This window comes from Anabrus simplex, chromosome 1 (assembly GCF_040414725.1).
Source record: "Anabrus simplex isolate iqAnaSimp1 chromosome 1, ASM4041472v1, whole genome shotgun sequence".
Classification (NCBI taxonomy): domain Eukaryota; kingdom Metazoa; phylum Arthropoda; class Insecta; order Orthoptera; family Tettigoniidae; genus Anabrus; species Anabrus simplex.
In genome coordinates, this window is record NC_090265.1 from 475,753,158 (window position 1) to 475,766,440 (window position 13,283).

General features: G+C 39.4%; 1 protein-coding gene across 1 annotated transcript in view; it reads left to right on the top strand.

Annotated features, from left to right (window-relative positions):
* Positions 1-13,283, top strand: part of LOC136856967 (homeobox protein homothorax) — a 444,003-nt gene that overhangs the window by 346,200 nt on the left and 84,520 nt on the right. The window contains exon 7 of the mRNA XM_068227555.1: positions 2,473-2,532. Within this exon, the coding sequence (XP_068083656.1) occupies positions 2,473-2,532 (60 nt within the window). The remainder of the gene's footprint in view (positions 1-2,472; positions 2,533-13,283) is intronic.

Below are 13,283 nucleotides of genomic sequence, written 5' to 3' on the forward strand. Positions count from 1 at the left end.
GTGGTCTCTGGTGGTTCGTTCAGAGTAATAATGGAATTGTGACTCTTTCGGTTTGTTACCGTAGTGAATCCTGTCTCTGTGAAAATACCTTCACAACAGTGAGAAAGTCCGTAATATGCAATAGCCAAAACATACAACACAAAACACAGGGTAATGCGAAACCTGTAATATGCAATAACCAAAACGTGTAACACAAAACACATTGTAATGCCAAACCTGTAATATGCAATAACCAAAACATAAAGCGAAAAACGCAGAGTAATGCAAAGCCTGTAATATGCAATAACGAAAACGTACGACACAAAACACAGTTTAGTGCAATAATCTTCAAACGAAACACGTACACTTTTATCACAGTGCTAAAAGTTACAACTCCGTGTAGTTGGCTTCCGGCACGTTAAAGAACTCGTACGGGCCAAAATTCCGACACCCCAGCGTCTGTCAAGAACTGGCTTTTAGTACGGCGTAAAACAAATAATAATATTGTTTTCAGTGAAATGCAGATACAAAACTAATTGCGACAACGAACCAAAGGAAGTGCAATTCCTCTATAGCGATTGCCAGAGACCACATGTTCCTTATACCAATATACTCAGAAGGCATCCCTGAACAACCTCCGAAAGTTTATCAGTGGAGTTCTTAATAGGTTCCGCATGCGCAGTAATACCACACTTGTAGCTTGTATCTATATATCATAGTTTGGGACCGGGGAGTACAGTACTGTATTTATATTTTAATTTCTGCCGGTCCCATGGTGTGGGTAGCGTACTTGCCTCATACCAGGAGACTCTGCGTTCGATTCCTCGGATTTTAATTCTGGACAGAAGGCTGGAATGGTGTTCACTCAGCCTCTTAGGACTGGCTGAGGAGCGCTACGAGAGGCAGCGCACCTGGTCCCAGAATACAAAAGTTCCTAGTTTTATGTGAATATTGATATCACAATCATAGCGACGGAACACCCAGTTTTGCGTGGAATCCAAATCACAGGGACGTGACGTTTCATTTCAAAAATCTCTCTTGCATCAGCTGGAATTCGAACCGCGGTCATCTTGGTGGTAAGAAGCCAGTTGCGATACTACTTGGCTATCATCCCCTTCTAATGAAGGCCAAGCAGTACGGTTGAGGATGTGGTCCTGGCAGTCCAAAGGCCTCAGTGGCCTATATTGCTACAGAAAGAAGAAGAAGGAGAAGAAGAGAACGGTTTTTCGAGTGGTTTAACGTTGCACTAACGCAGGTAGGTTTACGGCGACAGTGGAATGGAAAAGGTCTAGAAGTGGGGAAAAAGGAGCCTTGGTCTTAATTAAGGTAGTTTTTTTTTAGAATTTGTTTTACGTCGCACCGACACAGGTCTTATGGCAACGACGGGATGGGAAAGGACTAGGAGTGGGAAGGAAGCGGCCGTGGACTTAATTTAAGGTATAGTCCCAGCATTTGCCTTGTGTGAAAATGGGAAACCACGGAAAACCATATTCAGGGCTGCCAACTGTGGGGTTCGAACCCACTATCTCCCGGATGCAAGCTCACAGCCGCACGCCCATAACTGCACGGTCAACTCGCCCGGTAAGGTAGTAAGGTAGTCTACCCTTCGCTGGATATTAATAAATTTACTTAGGTCTAGTGGACCAGTTCACGGCTCCGTCTTGCGACCGAAATGTAGGAAGATCTGAGAGTACTGCATTATGTGAATAATTCGTTGATTGTTATGACAAAAAAACTTTCGGACATGTTTGGTTAAACCTTTATATTTAGAGTAGGCCTACATTAATTCAGGAATAAGAGTAGATATGATTTCGAAAGCACAGAACTGACTATGGGCTTACGAGAAACCCTAACCAGTTCTTTTACTTTCGCACGATAATGGGCGGTTTCAGGCAGAAAATATAGATGCCCAGCTTAAACAGTGATGTAATTGTTCAAAAAAATCATCCATCAACGACAGAATGAGAATTAACCTAAATGGCTAGTCAGTCGCAAGCCGGTAGTGTAGGCCTATCCGCTACGTTGGCAGTACTGAAACCTTTGTGTTTGTTATTAATTTTTGATTACTAGTAAGTTTTTGTAGTAGAATGCAGATCAACAAGTATTAGAGTCAGGGCACGGGAGGGCTTCTGGGAAAGAAAGAAAAACAGAGATATATATTATCAGAACATCATCGTGTGAAGGGACGAGGGCGAAGCTTAGACAATTCCAGCTTGCCTTCTCGTACTCGCAAATTCTGAGCCGCAGAGTGAACCTATTCACAAATTCCTGCTAGGAATGTTTAATACAATTTCTATATTTGTAGTGTTTCCATATTTTCTGTTCTCTTGTAATATGTAAGATATATGATTGAAGTATTTAGTTATAAAGTGAGAGCTATATTTCGTGTTTCTTTGAATAGCCAGAGTCGTTTTGCCCATAGTCTTGTTGGTTGTAGTACGTGTTAGATTTTTCAGAACAGCATACTAACTTAATTTTCCGTGTTCGTTATAGGTCCCGTATAAAGATCGCCTCGATTATTGCGAAATACGTCAATGCAAATTAGAATACTCGGTAAGTAGAAGAACTAATTCAGTTGGCCTTCCGCAAATTTTGTTTTTGTTGCTACTTTTTAACTTAGAAGCTTTTGAGCCTATTTTTGATATGTGTTTTCTGTTTTTAATGGTTAATAAAACAATTGGTGTGAGTTCTCAATTAATGCGTCTCACTTGGATGCCTTTCTTGTTACTGTACTGTTTATATTTATTTTATGTCGTGGCTTTTAATTTTTTTTATTTTGGCATGACATTTGAGCATTATTATAACTTATATTCTGTCACAATAGAGTTAATACTCTTCTGACGTATATGTCATGTAAAGAACAATCAGTCATATCGTTGGCATGCCAAGACCACCGCTGCCCACTCAGATAGCCTGCAGATATAGGAGTGACGTGGTCAGAGTGACGACAACTTCAGCCGTACTGCATGGCTCTCTTGACAGAGTCTCCTGTCTCTCATATCGGACAGCTCCTCACGTGAAATCATGAGGTTTACTGGACCTCGTTCCAGCCTTCAGTGCAGGGTAAAATTCCTTGTCGAGTTGAGAATCTAACCTGGAGCCTCCAGATAACAACTAGACACGCGACTTCCACACCACGGCGCTGATAATAGTATTAATATGTCATTGCATATTGTAATTTGTTTCAGTTAATGAAACTGGAGATGCAGCATATTTTGCTAGTGACCTATTGAAACCTGAATAAAAATCTGCCTCTACTAAACTTTCGAATATGACCAAGATTACGATTTTAGATTTGAGAGATGTCGTAAGAATCTGTATTTTCGTCAATAAATACTATCTCTGTTTTAGGTATGGTCTATTATTCCATAGTATAGCAGCTCCTAATATCATATAGTAATCGTAGAATTCGTGTAGTGTATACACGAAGTACTGGTGACCTTAAATTTGGGATAGTCATGATAAAATCTTTCCCAGTGCTGTTTTTTTTTTTTGGTATTATATACGAAGAGCAAAGAGCTTAAATTAATTAGTACAACTACAGCCATCTAGCAGTTACTTTGAATACCTAGACTATAGACGTATCCAACGTATTAATGTATAATAGAGGAATCATCAAACAATAGCAACATTTGTCATTTATATCGTAGATTAAAATCCTGCTTGTTGCATTTTCTGAAAGAGTAGACTTACTTTGTTAGTGATATACTGATTAATTTCTCACCCGTGCGGAAAACAAAGAATTACAGTAACTTAATCACAATATCGATGGAGAGTCGTTAAATGTGGAAATGAAAAGTAATACCGCATTGTTCATTGGTCATGATAAGAACATCGTTAATCTTAATACGTTCATCGTTCTTTCTGTTTTCCTGATTTGCTCCTTTCCTCTGTGTCTTGAAATTCCTTGCTATTGTGGTTCATTTTATGTATCTTATTTCAGGAATTATTAAACATAGTGTTCTAAATAAAACATATACCGATTTCTTGAACTAATTTTTTATCTAGGATGACCCAATTAGTGCACACACGATGACACTGGAGAATGAATGGCAAGACTTCGCTATTTACTGCCTATTTACAAAAGCCTCTTGGTCTCACAGCCCGCTTACTATTATTTACGTGGAACGGGTGAGCTCTCGCTAATCGTGATGTCTCTCATTTCACTTCGCTTCGCACGCACTATCGTTGCTTCACACAGCAGTTCCTTGTAGGTGGGGTTGCATACAGGTCTCTTAACTATCCTAAACACGACTGGTGTTCACTTGGCTCGACTCCAGACAAAGCCGACGACTCACGCAATTAACTCACGTTACTGTTTCACGTACTGAACTACTCAACACAATCATAGCACTCGGCAGAACAACTCTCCAGCTCAACGTCTGGACTGGTGCGAGTGACAGGTTCTCAGTGACAGAGCTATTTCGTGACACACTCATCGCCGATATTCTGTCCACAACCAGAACAACTACAACAACTGCTCCAACACTTCATCACGATGTCTCTCTCAACACTCGCCCTCCAACAATACTTTACCTGTCGGCGGCGAGCCTCCTCATATTTGCCTGGTGATGAAGTTCTGGTATCTTCAGAGAGCAGCCAGAATAAGAACATTCTAGTTTCGCTTTCCAGAAAATCTTGAGAGACACTAGACAAAAAGCACAATAGGTCTACCTGCAGATGCCGTCACACTCCCACTTATGATCTTTTCAGCCTGAATCACTCATCCCTTCCAAGAAATTCTGAAGGTGACTTCCAGAGGGCTGGCAGTCGCATGAGCACGTAACACTACGTTTTCAGACCTCGAAGAGGATTACTTTTCCTTTTGTGGGAGGTTTTCAGTGATTATAAATATCGCGAACTCATTCTACTTCTGTTAGTAAGCTCAAGACTATAAATAGATATCTTCGTCCTCGGTGCCTGTTTACGTCGGAAATTAATGTTCTAAAGTAAAGGCATGTGATGCATTTTCGTGGGAAGTTTTCCTCCGCTGCCAAATCGTATGGAGATTTTACCATAACAGTAGAAATCGAAGAATTTGTAGAACGATATGAAGTCGAATTGAAATTTGTTGTTGGCGAAGCTCTAATCTGAGCAGTAACTTACTGGAAGTTTCTCAAAATGAAAATATTCATTCTTGCAGTTTGAAGATCACTTGGGATTATAAGGTCTCTTATCTGAGGATTATAACATTACAAGTCAAAGGAAATTACAAAAATATTTGTTATTTCTTGTATTGTGATTTAAATGATAGGGGCTGCCTGGTAAAGGCGTGCTCGGTTCCCCGTCAGGAAGTCGTAAAATTTAAGAAACGAGATTTCAACTTCCAGAGGTGCACATGGCCTTGAGGTTCACTCAGCCTTCGCCAAAAATGAGCACCAGGTTAATTCCTGGGGGCAAAGGCGGCCGGGCGTAGAGCTAACCACTCAATCCCATCAAGTGCCGAGGTTACGGATAGTGGACGCCTTTTATCTTCCACCCCTCCAAGGGGGCTTAATGGCCTGTACGGAGATGACTTTGCATTGCAGTTTAATTGATCCGTACTTGGCTCTCCCAAATCTCCTGATCCACAGATTTTATTGTTAACCGAACTTATTTCATTATGAGGTTTGAGTTAGTAATAGAGCCGAAAATTCAAGATATGTTTAAAGTTTAAACAGTTCGATTAATTGATGTTTGGAAGCTTTTTTTGGTTTTTGTTTTGTTTGAAAACGTTTAATGGAAGTCGTAGGTTTGTCGATCATTCTCGTGTGCCTCACTACCTTCAGGTGTGTTTTGTTGGAATCAATTTATTGTACGGGACATTTTCTTGTGCTACTCCTTATGTTACGTTTAAGCCTAATTGCCATGAACTTGACTGTTGTACTTCCGGCCTGGTCGCTCTCTAGTCGCGTTAATTACGGACCTAGCTAATTAACGTCCAGACTGGTGCAAGTGACAGGCTCTCAGCGACAGAGCTGTCACGTGACGCACTCATCGCCGATACACTGTCCACGTATTGGAAAACCATTTTTTATAACTCTTCTTGAAATGCATTGTTAACTTATTCAAGCTACTTAGTTACACCGCGCACTGGGGGCATACAACTTCATACATTTAGGCAGTGGTGTACGCAGCGACGGAGTGGGGTTACCGGGTTTAACAACCCCCTCCCTCTCCTATGTTAACACTTGAACTTAACTTTTTATTTCGTGCTTACTGTTTATTAAATCTTCTGATGCCGAACGCAGTCTTCATGCTCTTAGACAACGGCATACAAGACTGGAAACTGGGCGAGTTGGCCTGAGGTTAAGGTCCGCATCTCAGAGCTTTCATCTGGGAGATAGTGGGTTCGAACCCCACCGTCGGCAGCCCTGAAGATGGTTTTCCGTGTTTTCCCATTTTCACACCTAGCAAATGCTGGGGCTGCACCTTAATTAAGACCACGACCGCTTCCTTCCCATTCCTAGGACTTTCCCATCCCATCGTTGCCATAAGACCTAGCAATCCGAGTTAACCAAGGAAAGTTAAAATCCCCGATCCAGCCGAGATTCGAGCCTGAGAGAGTTCGGACTAGAGGCCAGTACGTTAACCATGCTGGGAAAATTTCAGAAGAAGGAGTCGACTAAGCGGTATGTTCCAAACTGTCAGTGGACAGATGGCGCTGCAGGTAAAAGAAAAAAAAATTACAGACCTTCTTCATAACGCCGGCTGTGAAATTCTCAACTGCTATATGAAATGAATCTGTATGTTAGTTTCTTACATTCAAAGTACCTTAACGCCTGCGACCAGAATCAATAATAGTAGGTCTATAAGTAGTTTTAAAACATAATTAAAATACTGGTTAAATTAATTTGAATAACCAGACCTGAAAATTAACCTTTCTTTCCTCTACCCCCACACTCGCGACGAAATTCTGCGTATTCCACCTTTACTTAGAAGGTTTACGTTACGTGCATCACTTCATAGGAGTGTGTAAAACTATAACTTTGTTCTGTTGTCTATTATTCTCTCATACTGCTTTGCTATTTGTGCAATACGGCAATAATCGGATGTGTTATCTTTAAAGTAATACTGTTTATGATTTATTATGAACACTTTGTAACAGTATAGTGTTTCGAAAATATTTCATCTAGCTAAATAAGAACATTGAGATTAAATTGCCACACGCTGGTCAGGTATGGGATATATTTTTGACGTACATTATGTTTCTTCGATGCTCTTTCATGGGAAGCTTTCTTATGTCAACCCTACACGGACAACGTTATCAACAGCCGTCAGCACATGCGCGTACTCTGTCGTGGTCAGAGTTACCATTGCTAAGTATAAAATAGTAAAAAATAAGCCTATTAATGTAGTACGTTTTCCGTTTATTTATTAGTGCATTCTAAACACTGCTGCAGCAAATAATAACTGCCAATATAATAATAATAATAATAATAATAATAATAATAATAATAATAATAATAATAATAATAATAATGGCGTGGTCTTCGGAGAGGTTTGGTGCAGGTCGAGTTGACACTATAGGCGAGCTGCGCACCTGTGAGGATGTAGCCCTATCTTTGATGAATTCTAACACTGAAGACTGAACACACACCCAGCCCCCGAGCGGTCCGAGTTAAACAAGGAAAGTTAAAAAATCTCCGAACCAGCCGGGATTCGAACCCGGGAATTTTTGGACCAGAGACCAGTACGTTAACCACGTTGGGAAGATTTCAGAGGAAGGAGACGAGCTGCTCGACTAAGCGGTATGTTCCAAGCTGTCAGTGGAGAGATGGCGTTGAATGACATTAGTAGACGAATGAGCTTGAGTGTATATTTCAAAGGTAGGAACCATCATAATACGAAGATAAAATTGGAATACAAGAGGAAAAATTGGGGACAATTTTCATTTATGGGAAGATGAATTAGGTATTGGAATAATTTATCACGGAAAATGTTCGATGAATTTGCAAGTTCTTCAAAAGACTAGGTATACAATTGATAGGGAATCTGCCACTTCGGCGACTGCCCTAAATGCAGATCAGTAGTGATTGATTGATTGATTGATTGATCTATGTAGACGGGCATTAACAATTAGAATAAAATAATGGAGGTTGTAAATAATAAACACGTTGGAAATACTTTTCTAATACTAATAAAACAAAAACGTCTGTTCGTAATCTTTTGATAATTGATATGCGCGATATGTGAAATTCTTCTGAAAAGGAGGAAAGTCGGATATTGAAATATTTTAAACAAAACATCAACATATTTTCGTCGTTTCATTGTTATAAAATATATTTACGCAGGATGCGTTCACGAAAATTGTTTTAATTTTGTATTATTGTCTTTTAACATATGGTTAAATGTAACCTATTAATTTGTATTGCTGAAACTAATGGTGATTTATAGTAAAATCAATCTTTCGCATGTAATCTGGTTCATTTTCTTTTGGGTTATATTTGACGGATGACTGTGTAGTACTTGATCAATCTATACCCGATTTTCGCCTCATTTATTGAGTTATAATGACTCTAATCGATCGATGAGGTTGTAATTTTATCTAAAGATAGGCCTAGTGTGTAACGATAATACTGATAACTGAAACAACTGTTTCTTTTTATGATGTTGATTCTTTTTATCATTCTCTAGGATTAACTTCTATTTCCCCTTATCAAAGGGATTAGTGTGGTATACCGTTCGTTTTCAACAATATTATCGGTTCAGTATGCCCTTATATTTAGTTCGCGCCTTGACGAAGTCTTTTGTGAAGGTCCTTTAAGTAGCTAATGAGATCTTTCTCCAAAATAATCTGCATGAATTTCTCGTTGCTGTGTTCCTTTTTTGAGGGAAACATCTGAGGAAACATTTGTGTTTCTCGTTCGTATACTGCCGTTGCTCGGTTTTAAAATAAAAGAATATTGCTTTCGGTGCCGGGCTAATGTTTGAAACAAATTATTTGTATTTAATATTGTAAGGGAAAAATACAATGGCAGATCCAGCGAGAAGCGATCCGTTTGGCCGTAGTCCCACCTTGCTATCCCTGTCATTTATGTTTCATATTGCATACATTTACAGTATAACTATTTACCTCCTTCTGTTTTCGGATAATTTACTACTGCTTTAAAATTGTCAAGAAGATATGTATGGTTATAAGTACCAGAATATTCTGCCAATCCAGAGCATTAAGTTGCGGGGTCTTCTTCAGATGCGTTATTCCTCCCAGATTATACATTTGTATTAGCTAAATTCTGTTGAGTTTTGGGGATAATTTGTTCAATTCATCCCTAAAATAGCCTGCAAAGTATGCGTAATTACCTATACAGACATATTAAATTTAATAGATACACAATTGAAAACATTCCTTATTTTACGACGGTCAGCCAGTATAATAATAATAATAATAGTAATAATAATAATAATAATAATAATAATAATAATAATAATAATAATAATAATACATTGATACGATTAGCATTTGTTACTGTTACTGTATAATATCCTCTAGGATATTACGTAGGGGAAGAGCTGTTTAGTCATCAAATCTTTGGCATGTTCTGGACAAGCAAGGGGGACATGTTAGCTGAGAGCCACTGTCACTGGCTTCTCACCAAGACGACCGCGAGATTTTAACTATGATATGTCACTCCCTGTGGTTCGTATTCCAGGTAAAACTGGAGTTCCAGTGACAATAGTCTCGATATCAACAGTCACGTAACACTGCTTACTTTTTTCTTTATCAGTCCAAAACTATAGAATAGGGAACAATCGGAACGAAAGTCGTCCATATCCAGTGGTACGGTTTTTATGATCTCGTAAAAATGGAAGGAGGGACAAGGGGAGCAGTATAGGGTGGACCTGGGTAGTCTGTACCTTAAACTTGTTAAGAAGGTAAAGGTACTGTGTTTCTTGTTGTCCTTCCATCCCTCTGCCCTTTTGCCTGCTTGCTATGGTTTATTCTTTCTTGGTTATCCAGTTGTGAAAGTTGAGGTGAATGCTGAAAGGTTTTTCAGCCGTCTCTTGTCGAGGAATTTCCAATTCAGTTAGAGTTTGCTTACAGCTTCTAGTTAGCTTCTCTGCGGGATGCCAAGTCCGGGATTGTCCTCTAAAGCAGCAGGGGGCTTAGTCCAGTTCTCTCATTTTCCCATAGGTGTTGCTCTTTCTTTACAGTAACGGAAATATGAATTGTTTGAGTTAACAATTAATAGCGATGTTCAGAATCCACGACATCTGTAGCGGAAATACTTTCGTAATATTCTCTCATTGGATCAGAGAAGTGAATTCAATGTAATGAGCAATGCGAAATAAAACAAGAGTATAGAGTCTCAGTTCTCCGTCATGTATCTTAGGAACTGTGGAACTTCTTGAAGCCAACGACTATTAATTTTGTTCAGAAATCAATATCCCTTACAAATGACCAGAAAACAGTGGAGTAATGTACATCCTTATACCCCTCTACAACCCTACAAGCACTGTTCTTGATTCTCAATGTTACTAGAGAGCAGTGAGTATATGTAATAGAAAATTCATGTTCATTCACTAAAAGAACAAAATTCTGTAATAACGGAGAGTTACGAAGCCAGATCTCAATGTAATATAACAAACGTTAAATTCAGTTGAATAATTGTTTCTGATGGTAGGAGTATGATATTAGAACAGGAGCAATTGATACGTCTGTCAGTTAGTTAGTACCACCTTAAGTTGTTCGCATCATGGTATATTACGAAAAGAAATTGACAATTTGTCCTTCAACATTAACAAAATACATATACACCTGGATAGCTTCAATTTAACTACTGATATTACGTGGTAGATCTTTTAATTTCATTCATCGCAAGGCAATTTATCATAAAATATACCTGTGACACTAGTATGCAAAAGTATCATTTGGTCCTCCGCTATTTCTGCATATCAGAGGGTCGTTATTTAATGAAAGCTGTCAACTTCCCATCACTGACATTTAGTTTCCTACAATACGAGCATCTGCCATGAAAATGTCCCCTTAAAAGAAATAATTCATAGTCGTTGGTCGGGGAAAGGAAAGGAAACCCGCTGTAAAAATGATGAGCGCCTGGTATTGTATAAGTACCTCGGAGGGACACTTTTCTGAAGAACGATTGGAACTTTTGATGTAATGTTCGTTGTGGGTGTCCACAAGGAGATAGGAAATTATTTATAGGCCTATTTTGATAATAATTAAAATTAAGTGTGGTGAAATATTAAATGAAATGGCGTATGGCTTTTAGTGCCGCGAGTGTCCGAGGACATGTTCGGCTCGCCAGGTTTAGGCCTTTTGATTTGACTCCCGTAGGCGACCTGCGCGTCATGATGAGGATGAAGTGATGATGAAGACAACACATACACCCAGCCCCCGTGCCAGAGAAATTAACCAATGATGGTTAAAATTCCCGGCCCTGCCGGGAATCGAACCCAGGACCTCTGTGACCAAAAGCCAGCACACTAACCGTTTAGCCATGGAGCCGGACAAATCTTAAATGCGAGGAAAATACACTATCATGAATTCATTTTTTTTGAGCGACTATACGTCGTTACAACATCAATAATGGAGCTGTTTACATTTTTTTAAGATTCAGTGGTATTACAGTATTTTACGTCAGAGTTTGACAGTAGTTCTGAAATATTTGTACAGTATATTGAAATGTGATGCTTCTCGTTACCGTGAATCAGCTCTTCTGTAGAGTTGTTAAGAATAATATCGTCACTGCCCCGGCAAAACCTCTTCCTATCCATTATTCTCCGTATGATCGGTCACGCCTCCCAGCCACATATGGATGTGCAGTACATCAGAACAATTTTCGTTGTGTTCATTTTCGTATGCTGACGGGTAACCGAAAATGAACCTTAAATGCATTATACTGTAGCAAGTGCGTAAATACGCCTGTCACCCGGCGGCCGCGGGTTCGATTTTAATTGCAATGATTAATATCCCTGACCTGGGGCTGGGTGTTGGTGCCTTCCTTAATCTTCCTTTCCTCACACACAACATTCCACCCTACCGCCATTCCAATTACACGCAGGTTCATACAATATGGTGCCAGTAGGAGCAAAATATCCACATGTTTCGACGCCCAGAACAAATGGCATTAAAAAAAAAGTCATGCAAACATACATACCTACAGCGCGGTACTTTAAGGTTCAATTCCCTTTATACATTAACGTACGAAAATGAATACAACCAAAATTGTTCTGATGGGCTGCATATCGGTATGTGGTTGGGAGGCGAGACCAGTCTTAAGGAAAATAATGGATAGGAAGGGCATTGTTGGATACGAGGTTTTGCCGGGCATATAAGTGTCTGGTAAGACCCCAACTAGAGTATTGTTCCAGTGTATGGGACGCTCACCAGAATTACCTGATTCAAGAACTGGAAAAAATCCAAAGAAAAGCAGCTCGATTTGTTCTGGGTGATTTCCGACAAAAGAGTAGCGTTACAAAAATGTTGCAAAGTTTGAGCTGGGAAGACTTGAGAGAAAGGAGAGCTGCTCGACTAAGTGGTATGTTCCGAGCTGTCAGCGGAGAGATGGCGTGGAATGGCATTAGTAGACGAATAAGTTTGAGTGGCGTTTATAAAAGTAGGAAAGATCACAATATGAAGATAAAGTTGGAATTCAAGAGGACAAACTGGGGCAAATAATCATTTATATTAAGGGGAGTTAGGGATTGGAATAACTTACCAAGGGAGATGTTCAATAAATTTCCAATTTCTTTGAAATCATTTAGGAAAAGGCTAGGAAAACAACAGATAGGGAATCTGCCTCCTGGGCGACTGCCCTTAATGCAGATCAGTATTGATTGATTGATTGATTGATTGATTGATTGATTGATTGATTGACAGTGACGATATATTCCCCAAATAACGTCATTCAGGATTTCACGTACGAAATGAATGCAAATAATACCTCATCCTATCGAGCATATTCATCACATTCTATTTTAAAATTTAGAGTCTGAGAAACGTACCTAGTTACATGTTTTTGTATTTTTATTATTCTACGAGGAGTTCTTTCCTTCCCTCTTGTTTTCGTGAATGAGTTTCGTGCTCCAGAGTTCCATTGCAGAAAATATTTTAAAATCTTATGACCACCTTATTATTGTCGTTTTATTTTAAGAGAAGGGTGTTGGAGGATGGTGTGAAAGGTTAGTGAGGAAGAGAGAGAGAGAGAGAGAAAGAAGAATAGCTGCTGGCAATCAAATTTTTAACATTTGGAACTGGAGCGAGATATTCGCGACCTCACACCAAGTCCTCTGGCCTGTCAAAGAATGATGGATTACTGCCTGGGCGATAAATATAATAATAGGCGAGCTGTCTTGTAAAAGCT